At 35.2% G+C, this 18901-nt stretch overlaps 1 protein-coding gene across 1 annotated transcript in view; it reads left to right on the top strand.

Moving 5' to 3' along the window:
* The window catches only part of LOC148956601 (TATA element modulatory factor-like), a 220073-nt gene that overhangs the window by 62928 nt on the left and 138244 nt on the right, over nt 1-18901 (top strand). Inside the window, exon 3 of the mRNA XM_089091366.1 lies at nt 5418-6109. Coding sequence (XP_088947492.1) covers nt 5418-6109 — 692 coding nt within the window. The remainder of the gene's footprint in view (nt 1-5417; nt 6110-18901) is intronic.

Below are 18901 nucleotides of genomic sequence, written 5' to 3'. Positions count from 1 at the left end.
GCTAATTAAAAAAAAAAGAATTACAAACTATTTAAAAAAACAATTTTAAACACTATTTAAAAAAAACATTAATTTTTGAAAAGACCAAATCTGAAACACCAGTTTTGAAAAAATAAATTTCAAACATTAATTTTTTAAAAAAAAAAATTAGACATAAAAATGTAAGAACTAAAAAATAGAAAGAAGGTATAAATTAAACAAAGTTGAATAAGTCGCATGGTCCCAAAACATCAAAAGAGGCCGGGCCCAAAGAAGGAGCCATATAATTTCACCGGTTTGCTCAGAAAAATAAAAGATAGGCTAAGATTCTGAGAACCCACGCGAATCTGAATGAATCAAACGACGAAATAAGGCATAAAAAAAATGTAGGAACTAAATTATAAAGAAGGCGTAAATTAAAGTAAGTTGAATAGGGTGCGTGCTCCCAAACCCCATAAGGCCCAGGGCCCCAAGATGGAACCATATAATGTCACCCGTTTGCTCTTAAAAATAATAAGAATAGGCTAAGAATCTGAGGAATCCAATTATCATTAAAATGAACCAAACATATTCAGCAGAAAATACGTAATAACAAAATAAAAAATTCGTGTCTTTGCAATGTAATAGAATTTCCTAGCATTAGGTCACACGGGTTTAAACTAGACGAATCGCTAAACTAATAAAAGTTAAAAGTCGGACTCTTTATGTTTGATTGATTAGGACATCCTCGCTTAGAAAGAAAAAACAGGGGTTGGAAAATACAATAAAAAATGTAACAAATTGCGCGTTATCCCGCTGTACGGTGCGGCGATTAGCCCCCTGTGCCCCCTTTATGGAGTTCCTAACCCTCCACTATCCTTCAATATAAAAAAACCCTCCTATACTGTAAATTTTTTTTAGATTCAACAAAAATTGTTTGTAATGTTTACCAACAGCAAAACTGGAATTTTAGCAGCTTAAATTGAATATTAGACACCATTTTGAAATTTCACTATCATTATTGAGTATTCAATCTATTGAGAAACAAAAATGTGGGATTGCCGCACCCGAATTGAATTTTCATACACAACATGTTGGATTTTAAAATCCTTATTGGATTTCCATCTTGTTTGTTGGATTTCCTGTTCTTTAATTGGAAATCTATCACTATCGTTGATCAATTTATTAGGCCTACAATCTTGTTGAACAATATGTACTAATAGCTGCCAGGAATTGTCCTCAATAACCAGTTTCAGATATAAGCCCCAACAGGTCCTTCTCCTGCTCAGAGGCAGACTTTTCCACTCATGAAGCAGTTTAGTGGGATTGTCTGTTTCCAGTGAAACACAAATAATCAATCAGTTCGTGGTAACGAACTGCAAGTAAGGAGCCACCCGGCTCAATAGTAACCAAAACTCTAAAACCTGTAATTTTGATATCAATAGATACATCAATAGAATTGGATTTTTATGCTGATTACAAATATAGATGTTTCATTAAGTTTAGTCTTACCCATCAACAGTCACGTGCCTGAGAAAATTTGCGTTATTTTCGAAAAAGGGGAAATCAGCCCCTAAAAGTCATAGAAATTTAATGAAAATCACACCATCAGATTCAGCGTACTGGAGAACCCTACTATAGAAGTTTCAAGCTCCTATCTGCAAAAATGTGGAATTTTGTATTTTTTGTCAGAAGAAGGACCACGGATTTGTGTTTATTTGTTTTTTTTTTCAGGGGTGATCGTATCGATCAAGTAGTCCTAGAATATTGAGAGAGGGCTAATTTAAACGGAAATTAAAAGTCCTATCGCCCTTCTTAAGTGACCAGAAAATTGGAGGGCAACTTGGCCCCTTCCAACGCTCATTTTTTCCCGAAGTCACCCAATCAAATTTTTAGATAGCCATTTTGTTCAGCATTGTCGAAAATCTAATAAATATGTCTTTAAGGATCACTTAATCCCCCACAGTTCCCAGGGGGAGGGCAGCAAGTTATGAACTTTGCCCATTGTTTACATATACTTACTTACTTACTTAAAGCTCTTGCTCGGCAGCGTTGCCAGCGTAGAGGGAACCAGACGTCAGGGCCGTTAGTTGTCTCCAGAGTGGCCTGTTTTGTGTCAGGGTAGGAGCTTCACTGGGGTCAATGCCCCACGCCGTGAGTCGATCGTGGATGATATCCGCCCAACTCATACTTGGTCTACCTCTAGGGCGCTTCCAGTCGTTTGCAGTTGGATTGAAGTCAAATAGAACTCGGGCAGTGGTTTCTGTGGGTATGCGAAGTAAATGACCGTACCAACGCAGCGAGCGGGACTCAAGCTGTTCGGACAGGGTTGGTAATTTAAAGGACAAGAGGATATCCATGTTCCGTACCCTTTCGAGCCACCTAACGTGTTCAATTTTGCGGAGGTGTTTTGTCTGGACAGCATCTACCTTCATGATCTATGACTGCGTTAAAGGTCAAGTCTCTGACGAGTACAACACGACACTTGCTACAGAGGCACAGTAGATGCGAGCTTTCGTGAGACGGGTGATCTGGGGTTTGTGAAATATTGTTCTCAGTAAGCGGCCGAAAACGGCGTTCGCCTTTGCCACCCTTGCTGATATCTCTACATCTAGATTTCTGTTTGAGCAAACAATTGAACCAAGGTAGGTGAACTGCTTGACTATCTCAACATCTTGGCCACATACTTCTATAGTTGTCAGGGGGCTGCATGGTGCCTTGTCCACAGGTAATTTTTTGGTCTTGGTCTAATTGTTTACATATAATATTGGTAAATGGAAAGTATACAGACGTTTCAGGAGGAATTTTTTCTGGTGGGGGGGGTCAGGGGAGGATGTTTCCGTGGGGGAAGGGACATTTTTATGAAGGGGCGCCGGATTTCTCAGCAGTATTTAAAAAACGATCAGAAATTATATAAAAAAAACAAGTATTTTCAACTGAAAGTAAGGAGCGACATTAAAATTTAAAACGATCTGATATTATTACGTATATAAAGGGGTTTGCCCCCTCGTCAATACCTCGCTCTTTACGCTAAAGGTTTTTTTTAGTACTTTCAAAAGAGCTATTTATTCTAATTAACCGGCCTTTGTGATGTGAAAAAAATTCAAGCTTTAGCGTAAGGAGCAAGGTAATGGCTAGTAGTAAACTCCCTAATGTACGGATTGAAATCATAAAAATATGGAAGTTCGTTACGGAAGTTAATTCGTAGGTTACGTCCTGACAAAAATTTTTTAAAGCTATTTAGCCAAAACAATAAAATTAATATGCAAATTTCATTCTAATATTCACGTACGGTTAGCGAAATTAAAGATGTATTAATTCAAAAGCGTTCAGAAATTAAATAAAACAAAAAGTTTTTTTTAACTGAAAGTAAGGAGCGACATTAAAACTTAAAACGAACAGAAATTATTCCGTATGTGAAAGGGGCTGTCCCCTCCTCAACGCCTCGCTCTTTACGCTAAAGTTTGACTCTGTTGCACAACTTTATTTTTTAAAACAATAAAAAACAATCATACTACAGAAATAATCCCGTAACATATGATATTAACATTTAATAAGTCCGGTCTTGTTTTTACGTAGAAAAGGTGAAAAAAGATTGTTTCTGTTTTATGAATACACTGTAACTATTCCATAAAGCAATAAGTGATTAAAAGATTTATGTAATATTCTTCAATTGCTCCAAAATATTAATTATAAGCTCAATCTGTTTATGCATTAATTTATGCATATTTGGAAGAACATGAGTGCATAAATTTCCTTTGAATGACCCCCTAATCAAATTCAATAAAACATTCAAGAAATTTCAATCTGCTGTTGTTGTTCAAATTATGCTGATCAATAAAACATATTTGCGTCGAAAACTTAATTTTTTCTACTGAAAAGGGCATAAATCTTAATAATTTCAATAATCTGTTGGAATTCAATAAGCAAGTCACAATTTCGACGAAAAAAATGGATTTTTTTTTTACCTGTTTGGATTCAATAAGCAAGTCACAATTCCAACAGAAAAATTGGGTTTTATTTTTGACTTGTTTGAATTCGAGCAAAACATTTTGTTGGATTTTTTTTTTTTTTTTTTTTTTCTTTTTTTTTTACAGTGTAGGACCACAAAAATACAAAAAAATAAATCGCGATGGTTGATAGGAAAAACTGTTTTTAAGTATTACAGCTTTTACTACTTGCAAAGCTATATTAACTGCAAATGAATTCGAGTTGTTATATATAACAACTCGAATTTAACTTTTTCTCGAAGTTAATTTTTGAACATTCCCCCTATAGGGGGAATGTTCAAGAACTAACTGAACTTTTTCGAAATAATTGGGAAATTACAGCATTATAACATTTGATCTTATTAAAAGCACTTTCTGGAAGGCTCTTTCCACGTCCAAGAAGAATTATGAAAGGAACTTTTTGTGATACCCCTCAAGTTGTTTACATTTGTTTTTATATAATGTATCTCATATATATATATATATATATATATATATATATATATATATATATGTATATATATACATATACATATATATATATATATATATATATATATATATATATATATATATATATATATATATATATATATATATATATATATATATATATATATATATATAGCAGTATATATATACTGCTAACAGCGATTTTGATTTTGGGAAGGAAAATGAATGAATTAAAGGCACGAAGGTTTCGTTATTGGTTGGTCGATATCAAAGTTTCCGAAAGACTAGAACGTGTGAATGTTCTGCTTTAACGCCGTCTGTTCTCGAGAGAATGTAAGCATGCTCAATTTAGGTTTGAAATTATCCAAACAGGGCAAAACTTGATAGCACTCAAGACGACAGTGATATCATACGAAAGAAAAGGAAGGCCTTCCATTTATTTTCATATAAACTGTTTAATGGTCATTTTAGACGTAAAAAAAGTTGATGAGCTGCCAGATGCCAATCTTTATGAATGAAACAGTTCTAGGCTACTCAGTACCTGTATAAAAAAAGAGCGGCTTAGGTGTGGTGGAATTGTCCACAAGGTGACGAAGTCGATATCATGTAATATTACACTTTATTCTGTGTTAGACGAGTATTGATCGTCTGACTCTTGACTCCTTAGATATTTACTCGTCAGTTTTTACATCAACCATCCTTATGGCCATACGAATCGATTTCGGGTGAGATTGAGGAGAATGCCCATATGTATATTTAGATCTGATTGTGTAGTTTCACTGCAAGCATATAGTAGTACATGACAACAACTAAGAGAAGCAAATTCAGTTTGCGCCTCTTTGGCATTACTATTAAAACTATTTGGTAAAATTATAAAATCCTATAAGTTTATATTATCTATTTCACTATGAGTTTAGCTTATTCTCACAAATTAGATAATTTTAGTACCAATTTTTCCCTTCTACAACTGCTTTTTCTAAATTTAAGATGACATAACTAATTTTTGGCCTTTTTTAGAAGTCCAAACCGATGTTATAAATAGATCAACCCAGCTAGTTTCAGATGAAGTTATTGTCTCAAGTCCTCCAAAAAGTGAAAAGAATGCCATTTTATCTGCCATTGAAGATCTAGACCAAACCCGGTATGTTGAGAAAGGCATAGAAAATGCTGAAAAGAATCGAGGCTGGGAAACACATTCACAAAGCAACACATCCAATTTAAATAGCGAAAACACCACCATTACAACACAAGTAACAGCAAAAAATTTTGGATGGTGTGAAGTTAAATTAAACGAAGATGAAGATACACAAGAAACAAAAGCAATTGACTTAGTTCGGGAAACTTCAATAGATTCTCAGCCATTTGAAAGCTCAGTTGTTAGTTTGAATAGTTCATCGTTTTTTGTAAAATCTAAACCTTCTTCATTAATCATTGGATATGATGGAAGTGGTTCTTGTGATGATTTGAAAACGCCATCTTCAATGTTGACCGTTAGAAGTGGACTTTTTCAAGAGGAGTTAAGTAGCCCTTGTTCAGTGCCGCCGACTCATAATGATCAGAACACTAGCTCTGTGGAGGTAATCAGTTCCAATGATTCCTCTGTTGGCGAAGGAAGGAGCAGCCAGGACTGTATGCAATTATCCGATTCTAGCTCTTTGACAGTAATTAGTCCAGATAATGACGGAGCATTACCTGCAATATTGGACCAGGTAAGTGGTGGGTTTCATTAAATTTACTAATTTATAATCAAAAAGAATAATGTAATATTATCCCAACTCCGAAACCGTTCACGCTCGATTAGGTGGCCTTTGCTTTTTACACAGTATATTGTTTGACTTTCAATATGTGGAGAACCTATTGATTTTATTAAAATGGGCTTTATTGGCTGATTTGGATAAATATTTTGAAGATACTGGTACCAAAATTGTTCTTGATATATCTTGAAAAAAAAGTTGTAAAATTAACATCAAAACAAATCGAATGTCGCCTTAGAAATTGTTCGCACTCCTGTAAAATTTATGGTTTGTAGTTTGGTGACGCTTTGAATTACCACGCTAGGCTCACCTCGTTTCCTGAAGTCCCGAAGATCTTTATCAAATTCACTTCAAGAACGTGATAAAAGAGAGCGAGAGAACAGTTCAAAATATGTGGTTGGTTGCGAAGTTTCCTAATTCACTTTTGGTGTGACCTGAGTGACTAAGTGGGGAATAAAATGAAATTCGGCTCAATTGAATGGAACTTCATTGCATCAAACAACGAGATAGACATGAACAGTTTCGTAAATGTCTTCTAGCGTGGATAATGTTGTTGCAAGAAAAACGAAATAAAGAAAGTGTTTTTACTGTCAACTATAAATCAAGTTTTTAATAAACAGGTTTTTCATATTCGTACTAACGCTTATCGTTTAAAGACCTAACATCTTCAATGTTACGCTCAGAAGGAATTTTTTTTCCATCTAGGCAACTTGTATAAGGCTATGTGGATGGAACTCTTTAATTAAGATTCCTGGCTGACTATATTAAATCAAAAACATATTAAATGCATGTTTCACAAGGAGGTTGAATCTTACCGACTTTTTTTCATTTAAGGGCTACTGAGCTTCTCGATTACAAATTAGAGGCTAACACTCCAATCCAATCTTAAGTGAAGGCGTATAAAGTACATAATTTTCTGCAAGTGCAGCTCATTCGCCGTATAACTAAACCTCTCCTTGTGGGTGTAACTGGTTACAGGTTAGGTTGAATTGAATGAGGTTGAGTGAAATGAGGGTTGGGATGGATGGGATGGAGATAAACGGGGTGTAATAACATGGTGTTTGATATTGTCCGATGTCTGAGTTGAATGAGGTTAAGTTGCATGGTGGTTGAGACTTGCGATCGTTTATTTAAATGGGGTTCAGGTCTCTGAGAACCAAATAATGCATAATGGGGGAACTTGTTAAGTCATTTAAGGATTTTCAATCTACATGATAGGGAGGCGTAAAATGTCCCTTAGTCCCATAGTTCATTCACCTATCAGCTTCATACATACACATATATTTTACCTCTTTTTCACTTGTGATCGTTGAGGAAATGTTTAGCTAGGGGTCTTGAATGATTAAATGCTAATTGTAAAAAAACAATTAAGATTTTGATTTGAATTACCTGAATCAAAACAAACTAAGTACGTATTTCCAAAATGAGTTCGATTTCCTGCGAAGGTAGTGTTTAAGAATTTCTAAGCTTATTGATTAAAAATATGAAGCTGAAATTACAATAAAAACGTATGAAATCAGAATGTGCTAACAATAAACTCCCTAAACTGTGGACAAATTGCATACCGTTCCAAACAGAGCTATGCAAGAATTTTTTCGGTAAATTTTGATCGCCCAAAGTGTCTCAAAATTGTGTCAGATTCGACACCCCTGTCCATCCTTTTGTAAATATTAAGATGTTCTCTCTCATCCAACTGATTATGGTTCAGAGATTATTTAGGGAAGGGTCTCAAATGACTGATTGTAAAATAAAAGTTCAAAATAGGGATAAAATCCTTTTTAATAGACAGTGTATAGAAAATTCACAAAAAATACCAGATATTTCGGTCACATATACAGTGACCGTCATCAGTAGTAAAACTAAACTAAAACAGTTTAGTTTTACTACTGATGACGGTCACTGTATATGTGACCGAAATATCTGGTATTTTTTGTGAATTTTCTATACACTGTCTATTAAAAAAGGATTTTATCCCTATTTTGAACTTTTATTTTATCGTCATGGAAAGGCAGTGTGGTCTACAAAATTATCTACAAATGGCTGATTGCTTATAAATAAGACAATAAGACTATTCCCAATCACAAGCAGTGAAGAGCAATGCTTACGTAAAGAGGGAAGTGGGTTCTATGTATTATCTATCTTTTTTTTTACCCTGGTACTTCGTATGGAAGCAGTTGTAGTAGAAGCTTCGGAGTGGGTTCGTTCGATTTTAAACTAATAGTTTTAGTGCCCTTTTTAAGAGTCAAAAGGGATTGTAGATCAAGCAGCTTTCTCTCCAGGCCCCTTTGTCCCTCCCCCCCCCAAAAAAAAAAATCTGATGAACATTTTAAACTAGTTTTGTTCAACATAGTTGAAAGGTTCAGCATCTTTGCCCCTGGGGCTGAAAAATCCTCCTTTCTCCCCTTCCCACAGTCCCTATGGCAAGGGCTGTAAGTTATGCAATTTGCCCATTGTTTACATGCAGTCTTTGTTATTGAGAAAAGATGCAAGGGTGCATCTTAGGAGCGGCTTAGAGTATAAGTTGAAACTTTCAGGAAATGATGAGGAGGAGGATCGATTGACCGAAAGGTAATATGTGCTCGCTGTTGCTACTACTGAGAGTAAGGGTATTAAGTTGAACATTCCATAAAATATTGAAGGTAAATTTGAACTAGATCAAAATACACTATGTGCATACAGATTTTCAAAGGGTGTGTTAGTAATATCATAGGAACAGCTTAGAATATTAAGTTGGAACTTTCAGGGGGTGATGAGGGGGACGTTCAACTGACTAGAAGGAAATATATGTATGCTACTACTGCTACTTCTACTGTTGTTATTACTACTTCTACTACTACTAATTTTGATTTAGTTGAACTAAATCAAAATACACTATATGCATGCAGGTTGTCAAAAGGACGTATCAGCAATTTCAATACATTTTCGTTTAGTCTTCTTCAAAAGGTTAGATTTTTCTTGGCACTGAGGACGACTTGGCGGAGGTCCTTGTCGAAATATTTGCTTATTTTCTCTTAATGTTACTCCGCCGGTTGAGGCTACCCTCGTTTTTCTCTGCTTTTTTATTTTTTTTCATCAGCAATGTCCTAGGAACTCCTAAGGGTATTGAGTTGAAACTCTCAGGGTATGTAGAGGGGGTTGTTGAACTAACCAAAACGCTCTTATGTAAATGCTACTACTTTTATTACTACTACTAGTACTATTACTGCTGCCATTACTACTACTTAAACTAAGGTTATTAAGGTTAACATCTTCTGGGAATGTTGAGGGGATGTTGAACTAAATCAAAATATACTGTGTGTGTAAATTGTCAAAAGGACGTATGAGCAACATCTCAGGAACGGCTTAGAATGTCGAGTTGAAACTCATACTGAATGTTGAGGGAGATATTAAACTTACCAAAAGGAACAATGTGCATAGTACTACTACTGCTACTAGGATTACTGCTACTAGTAAGGCTATTGGTAATGGTATTAAGGTGAAACTTTCAAGGAATGTTTTGGGTTATTTTGAATTAAATCAAAACACACTATGTGCATGCATGTTGCCAAAAGGGTGTGTCAGCAATATCTCAGAAACAGTTTAGTGTATTAAGTTATAACTTTTAGGGCATGTTGAGGAGGACGGGTAACTTTTGGGGTATGTTGGGGAAGATGATGAACTAGCGAAAAGGCACTATGTGCATTCAATCACTACTATTACTACTAATGCTGCTGCTGCTACTACTACTACTACTGAAGCTATGGTTTTTAAGGTGAAACTTTCAGGGAATGTTGAACTGAATGGAATTGAGACACACTATGTGAATGCAGGTTATCAAAAGGGCGCAGCACCTATATACCAGGAACAACTTAGAGTATTTAGCTGAAACTTCCAGTGGAGATTGAGTGGGATGTTGAATTAACTAATAGGTGCTATATGCATACTAAAGCTACTACTATTGCCGTTATTACTGCTACTACTACTACTTAGACGAAGGGTATTAAGGTGAAATTTTTAGGAAATTCTAAGAGGGATATTGAATTAAACCAAAATGTGCTATGCGTATGCAGGCTGTCAAAAGGGCGTATCAGCAATATCTCAGGAACGGCTTAGAGTATTGAGTTGAAACTTTCAGGGCGTTTTGGGGATGTTGAACTAATAAAAAGACACTATTTGCATACTACTGCTAGTAGTACTACTATTGACATTGCTACTAGTACTGCTATTGCTAAAGCTGATGGTGAAACTTTAAGGGACTGTTGAGGGGATGCTGGACGAAATCAAAACACCCTTCGTGCATGCAGGCTGTCAAATTAGTGTATCAGCGATATCTCAGAAACGGCTTAGGGTATTAAGTCAAAACTATCAGGGCATGTTGAGGAGATGTTGAACTAACCAAAAAGGTGCCATATGAATATTACTGCTGTTGCTATTAATACTGCTACTCCTACTGTTCTACTACTACTGCTGCTATTGTTAATGCTAAGGGTATCAAAGCAAAACTTTTAGGGAATGGTGAGAGCAGTGTTAAACCGATTCAAAATACACTATGTGCATATAGATTGTCAAAAGAACGTATCCAAAATATGAGTATCAAGCCGGAAGGGGAAGAATTTCTGATGCTGAGTATGTCCAAAAAGGCTAACTGTATTAATGTTAAACATTGGGAAGTGTTGACGCGGATGTTGAGCTAAATTAAAATACGTTATGTGTATCCAAGTTACCACAAAGGTTGTACCTACAATATTTTGGGAACAGCTAAGTGTATTAAGTTGAAACTCTGAAGGCTGATGTTAATACTGCTACATTTACCTGCGAGTGTGACTGTGACTACTTGCGACTGTAACTACTTTGCGACTATTTATACCCGTGACTGTGACTACTAGTATCTGTGATTACTTGCGACTGTGACTGCGATTACTTGCGGTGACGACTATTTGTGACAGTTATTACTTGCAACTACCACTACTTTTGACTACTTAAGCTACGAATGTGAGTGCGACTACTTACAATTGCGAATGTGACTATTTGTAAAAGTGACCAAAACTCATTGCGACAGCGACTGCTTGTGGCTGCGACTACTTGTGACTGTACTAAGAATACTTTTAGCTGGGCCTTCGACCACTTGCGACTGCGACTGTGACTATGTGCGGCTACTACTAATAATACTGTAACTGTGACTACTTGTGGTTGCGACTACTTTTGACTGCGACCTCACCTACTACCGACTGCGACTTGGACTACTTGTGACTGTTACTTCTTGTGACTGTGACTGTGAATACTTGTAAATGTTATTGTGACCACTTGTGACTGCGATTGCAACTGCTCGTAACTGTGACTCCTAATACTTGCTACTGTGACTACAGCTGCTGTGACTGCAACTACTTGTAGCTGTGACTGCAACTACTGGCGGCTGCGACTAATTGCGCTTGCGATTGTGTTTATTTGTGGCTGCAACTGCGTCTACTTGTGACTGTGCCTACTTGTGACTGCAACTACGGCTACTTTCGATTACTTGCTACTGCTTGTGGCTGCAACCGCGACTACTTACCACATCTACTAATACTGTTACTACTACTGATGCTACTACTACCGTGATTGTGAATGTGAATTCTAGTACTAATTTTACTACTACTAATAGTGCTAATAATGCTGCTACAATTATTGAGCTAAATTAAAAGAAACTATGCACCACTGTGGTTGTCAAAAGGATGTACCTGAGATTTCTCAGGACTCGCTAAGGGTTTCAAATAAAATTTTACAGGGATTGGTCAGAGGGATGCTGAAGTAAATCAAAAGAAACTATCTGTATCTAGGTTGTCAAAACGGTGCATCTGTAATATCTCAGGAGTAGCTAAGGTTGTCAAGTTGAAACTTTCAGGGCATGTTGATCTAAATCAAGTGGCACTATGTGTATTCAAAAAGACATATCTGTAATATTCCAGGAATGGCTAGACGTATTAAGTTGAAGCTTTCAGGGGATGTTGATGGGGGAAAGAGTTGTCGATTGACATTCATGTGTACTCAAGGTTTTAACATGATAGGGGTGAGAATGGCTTCAGCCCTATAGAAGTCCAAAGGTTATGTAGACTTTCAATCCATTTATTTTAATAATGTTCTCAGTGCCCATCTATCCAAAGTTCTATAGTACCGTTGTTATAAAAATTTGTTGCAAAATTTTGTCTAAAATATACATAGCAAGCCTAAATCTTGACTATTACAGAGAAACATCAAAAAAGCTTTTAAAATGTTCCTTTTATAAATCCATAAACAAAACTATGTCAGTTAAAAAATGAACAGAAATTAGTTTTACAAAGCTCCTAGCACATTAGAAACTTTTCAGTGAAAAGTAAAAAGCTAAATTAAACTAAAGACGAACAGAAATAAGGTTAGATTTATGGTGTTTTTCTTTCTTTTTTTTTTTTTTTATCGCATGACAAATAAAAACACATGGCTAGAATATAAAAATTGTTTTTAGTAAATGTCAAATAACGTTCTAGTCTTTACAAGGCGTAGAGGGTATTAGCTGTACTCCTGTGTGTGGTAATTTCTGTTCGTGTTAACTTTTGCTTCATTATATATTGCAATTTCCGTTCGTTTTTGGTTTCATTTACTTATCGATAGTGATTTATGGTGGTTGAACGATTGAAATGTTTTTCAACTTACTTTTCGTTGAAAATCTTCTTCTGTGGAAAAAGTTTATTTTAATTATTCTATGAAAATACATTATATTTCTTAAAGTTTGTCCTTTTTCTTTAAATGTTTATTTTATTTATGCTTATATAAAAACTAAAATGAACGACCAACATCGAATGATTCTTATAGGTCTTTTTTTCTGTTAATCCGTTTCTGTTTGGTGTTTTTACACAGACGCTTTTCATCTTATCCTCTTGCCTGTAAATCTTTTTCTTCTCCCCTAGAGATCATCCTAAATAACATTTTTGCCTTCATTGATATAATTAAAAGAAAAGTAATTACTGTTTGTTTTCATCGTTATTTTCTGATTGAAGTGGCCAAGCTTGTTATGGTAGAGCCTCAATTTGTTTGCCAACCGCTATGATTAGATTTTTCTTCTTGGTGGTTTCCGGGTAAAAAAGTTCTTACTTTTCAGCTAGCTCTAATTAAACTTTTCTTTTGTTTATTGGTCGTATTTATTGGTGTTTGAAAACTCACTGTTGCTAGTTTTGTTCTAAATATTCATATTTACCATAAATGTAGTAAGTGAGTAAAATATTGAGTCCTGCCACAAACAAATCTGTATAGATTTTCGCGCGGTAGGTCTGTTTGATATGATTTTTTTTTGTGAATATTGGTCTTTAATAAATGCATTTCTCTCTCAAAAAAGAATCTGAAAGCGTGGCCTTGCCAATTTTTTCCTGTCGTTCTTGTTTTCAAATCAAATTCAAAACCAAAACTGTTCATTCCCTGGCAAATAAAGGTTAAGTGTAATAGGTGCAAAAATGCCCAACGTTTAGGGAATAGGAAGCCATTGAAGGATCTGAGGCTTACTATAATGAGGCTAATATATATAGTCTCCTCGCATGACGTCCTTAAGTTGTCAAGTAGGATTTATATTTTGCAGACGGGTGTCGTGTCATATAGTGCTTGTATCCTGAGTCTGGCAAGAATTTTCAGTCTGTCTAACTGAAGTGGGAAAAGGCTGGCCTGGGGCGTCTTCAAAACTTTTCTGATCATTTATGGAAAATACAAAATTTGTAATGTCAATCCTCAATTCTTCTAAAAAGAAGGGGGCTTCATTCTTAGACTTGGTAATTGTTTCAGACAAATATTAAGGGTCCTACTTTTCCCCCTTCCTAGTGTGCATCTATGCTATAGAATAAGGTCATTGACTCTATAAAACTGATATTGCAGTTTTCTTCGTGGAACATTTTTTTGTAAGCCTGTTGTGTCTTAATAAGATTAAATAAAAAAAAACAAGTTTTTTTTAACTGAAAGTAAGGAGCGACATTAAAACTTAAAACGAACAGAAACTATTCTGTATATGAAAGGGGCTGTCCCCTCCTCAACGCCTGGCTCCTTACGCTAAAGTTTTTAATTTTTTAAAAAAAATAAAGTTGTGTGAAAGTCAAGCCTTAGCTTAAAGAGCGAGGTGTTGAGGAGGGGACTACCCCTTTCATATACAGAATAATTTCTGTTCGTTTTAAGTTTTAATGTTGCTCCTTACTTTCAGTTAGAAAAACTTGTTTTTTTATTTAATTTTTGAATGTTTTTGAATAAATGTAGGTTTTGATCTTGGCTCACCGTACATGAATAATTAAAACAAAATTTTCACATTAACTTACTTTTATTTAGTTAAATGGCTTTCTCGAAACTTGTTTAATTTTATTTACGAACGTTTTTATTAGTAATAAATATACGTAACCTACCAATTAACTTACACAACGAACTTCTATATTCATATATTTTTAATACGTATATTAGGGGGTTCGCCCCCTAGTCAATACCTTGCTCTTTAAGCGAAATTTCGAATTTTGTTCCAATTCTTTAAAAATGACCACTTAATCACAAAGGCCGTTAATGAGAATAAATAGCTGTTATGAACGTACTAAAAAATCTTTGGCTTAAAGAGCGAGATATTGACTAAGCGGTGAACCTAATCATATATGTAATATTTTCTGTTCGTTTAAAGTTTTGATGTTGCTGCTGTTGCAGTTGAAAAACTTGTTTTTTTATATTTAATTTCTGATCTTTTTTTTAAATAATGCTGGGAAGTCTGGCATCCCCTTCATAGAAATGTCCCTTCCCCCATGAAAACTTCCTACATGGAAAGATCCTCCCACATAGCCCCCGACCCCCCCCCCCCCACTACCAGGAAAATTCTCCCCTGAAAGCGTCTGTATACTTCCCAATAACCAATACTCTCTGTTAACATTGGGTAAAGTTCATAACTTTCAGCCCTCCCCCCGGGAACTTCGGGGGATTAAGTCATCCTAAAAGACATACTTATAATATTTTCGACCATACTGAATAAAATGGCTATCTAGAAATTTTGATCAGGTGACTTTGGGAAAAAAATGAGCTTGGGAGGGGGCCTAGTTGCCCTCCATTTTTTTGGTCACTTAAAAAGGGCACTAAAAATTTTAATTTCTGTTCCAATAAGCCCTCCTACGATATTTGTAGGTATAACCATCTAGTTATAACCAATACGGTGTTTGGTCATAAAATGGCTCATAAGCTAACATGGTATTCACGTGATGTTAAGACAGCAAACCTTATTGATTATGTTATAGTAAACCGAAGACTGGCAGGATCAATACAAGATACTAGGGTATATAGGAGTGCTGTTATTGATGTTAAAAGTAAAGATCACCATCTAGTAGTGTCAAGGGTTAATTTAAAGCTGAAATATCGGAAGGGTAATTACCTCCCGGGAAGTTATGATGTTAGTAGACTCCAGGATGAGAATTTGAGAAAAACTCCAGGAACAGTTGGATACTAATTTTGAGAGTTTAAAATTTGAGAATGTGGAAGATGGTTGGAATAATTTTAGAAAAATAATTTGTGAAGTTCCTGAAGGTGTCTTAGGTAAAAAAGCTAGAACTGCAGCTAATAATATCAGTGAAAAGGCTTTAAGTTTGATAGAAAGGAGAAAGGACTTGTACAAGAATTATCTGAGTGATAGATCGCATGAAAACAAAAGAAATGTAAAGAAAGTGGAGAAAGCATTGAAATATGAACTAAGGAGGTGTGAAGTGGAGGCCATGGATAAAATTGCCGAGGATTTAGAAGATGCAGCTAGACGGCATAATAGTAAAATATTGTACTGGCAGGTTAACAAATTGAGAGGTAGTAGTCAATCCGGACTTGTCCCAGTTAAAGATAGGAATGAGGTGGCAATTAGCGATAAGGAAAAAGCTAAAGCAAGATGGGCCAAACATTTTGAGAACTTGCTTAACCGAGATAGAGTTGCAGGAAAAAATATAGAGGAAAATAAAAAGTTTGTGATACCTTGGATGTGAAGGAAGATTTGTTTTCTGAGGAGGAATTAGCAACAGTACTAAAAGGATTAAAGAATAATAAGGCTCCAGGTGTTGATAGGGTAGTAAATGAGTTTCTTAAATATGGTGGCTCTGAGGTTAGAAATAAGTTATTGAAGATTATGAATATGATTCTTGAAAAAGGGGAAGTACCTAACGATTTTAGGAAAACCCTAATTAAGCCACTTTATAAGAAAGGTGATAAAAGCGAATGTGGTAATTATCGAGGCATTTGTCTGGTCTCTGTAGGTAGCAAATTGCTTAGTAATATGATACTTTTTAGACTGAGAGATGCCGCAGACAAAGTTTTAAGAGAAGAGCAGTGCTGTTTTAGAAAAGGTAGAGGATGTGTTGACCAAATTTTCACTCTTAGGTTAATAATTGAGAAGTGCCTAAGTTTTCAAACACCTTTGGTCCTCAGTTTTATAGATCATGAGCAAACGTTCGATTCTGTCGATAGAGGAGCTTTAGTAAAGGTTTTATCCTTGTATGGTATACCAGACAAATACATTAAAGTGATTAGTGCTATGTACGAGAATAACACTGCTGCGGTTAAGGTAGGAAATGAGGTTAGCAGCTGGTTAGTAGAATGCTTCGTCTGGATTTGCTCCGGGGTATAGCAATTCCCATGCTATGATTACCAGACTGGTTATTTGGCAGTGTAAAATGTAGTCAAACATGTTTTGAGAGTATGTTCGTAATAATATAATTTAAGCAGACAGGTTTTTTTCTGCTATTGTTGTCAACTGTACATGGAAACTGTTTGACGTGTTTGAGGAGATCACGCTCCTTGGCGTTTGATTTTCATTTCCAAAAAAGGGGTAATTAGTGATTGGATAATTTTTTACATGAAATCTCTGAATAAAATATTTTTGGAGCATGTACTTGACGATGGTGAAAAAGGGATAATGTGATTAGCTATTACGAGCGAGGATTCCCCCATTGGTTCCTGGTAGTAGGCTACGCATATCAAGTTGAAAATTTGACAGAATGAGGTATTTGAGGTGGAACTTGAACTAAATCAAAATACACTATGTGAGGAGGAATTGAGTTTTATGGATGGTATGGAAAAATGGTACATGTTAAATATTCGGGTAAACATACGACTAAGAAACGCTTCACTATAAATATGGCTATCGTGTTTTTCCGAACTTTCTTGTGTCTTTCTGAACTTTCTGTGAGAGGCGGGGGTAACTATTTAGTTTAAATAATTCTAGGAGGAATTGAGTTTTGTGGCTGGTGTGGAAAAATGGTACTTGTTAAATATTCGGGTAAACATACGACTAAGAAACGCTTCACTATAAATAAGGCTTTTGTGTTTTTCTGAACTTTCTAGGGCGGGGGTAACTATTTAGTTTAAATAATTATAGGAGGAATTGAGTTTTATGGATGGTATGGAAAAATGGTACTTGTTAAATATTCGGGTAAACATACTACTGTAAATAAGGCTATCGTGTTTTTCCGAACTTTCTAGAGCGGGGGTAACTATTTAGTTTAAATAATTCTAGGAGGAATTGAGTTTTGTGGATGGTGTGGAAAAATGGTACTTGTTAAATATTCGGGTAAACATACGACTAAGAAATGCTTCACTATAATCAAAGCTATTATGTTTTTCCGAACGTTCTAGGGCGGGTGTAACTATTTAGTTTAAATAATTCTAGGAGGAATTGAGTTTTATGGATGGTATAGAAAAATGGTACTTGTTAAATATTGACAATAGATGTATGCAAATTCCTTTTCTTACATCTCCGACGTTTTATTAGACATTCTAAACGTTTGATATGCTAGCTTACTCTAAAAATAATGAACACATAACAATGTAATGCATAATATATTTTTAATTAAATAATACTATGTAGAATATTAATACAAAAAATATATTACGATACATTATTATTATCAATGATTAACTTTGGACATTTTGAATCTGTTCCATAAAATAGTTCACCATGTTCTATCTTGATATTATAGCTATTGTCTTCTCTTAGTTCGTAATCAGTAGAATAATCATTATTCCATTTCGAGTCATACACAATTTTTACTGGTGTCTCATCAACAGGCTTAATATTCTTTTCGTCTTTGGTATTATTTGGTTCATTGATGTTTGATCAATGGCAGTAACGTTTGTTGGTGCTTTGTTTTTCATCGATTCATCTTTATATTCCATAGTGATATTTCTGCCAATGCCCTTTTTATTTTTCTGGCAATTTCACTGTCTATTATCACATTATTTTTACACAGGTAACAGTTTCGGCACGTAGACAAGATATGGTTTACGATATTAATAGTAGAGTAGGCCTTTCTTTTATTGATCTTCCGTTGAATGGTAATACCCGAAAGGTGACGATTGGACGTATCAGTAGGTAATTTGTTACCTGCAACAGTAGCAAGGAGTTGTCCTCTATCATCAACGATTATTTTTATGTTGACATTCTCTTTGAGTGCAGTCATCTCTGGAGATCTCAATCTCGCATAACCACCAACATATGACTTGAATTTTTTCGGTATTCCAAAGAAATTTAATTCCTTACTTTCATGACAATGCGTGCATACATTTCCAATAGTGTTTCCACTTCTACTCGTTTCATAGTTTAAGTACTTATTCTTGTTGGCATTCAATGCTACAGATGCTACAATAACCTCTTTCTGTGAACAAACTTTATTAAAATACTCCATCTTCACTTTCTTAGAGATATGTGTTATTCGTTTATAATTCCACTATGTAAAAAATACTGATTTAATATATGCACTAAACCAGGTAGTGTCGATA

The sequence above is a fragment of the Artemia sp. Qi Xiang Cuo genome, chromosome 1, assembly GCF_049724085.1.
Source record: "Artemia sp. Qi Xiang Cuo chromosome 1, ASM4972408v1, whole genome shotgun sequence".
NCBI classification, from domain to species: domain Eukaryota; kingdom Metazoa; phylum Arthropoda; class Branchiopoda; order Anostraca; family Artemiidae; genus Artemia; species Artemia sp. Qi Xiang Cuo.
The sequence above is the reverse complement of the archived record's forward strand: the minus strand, read 5'-3'. Positions and strand labels throughout refer to the sequence as shown.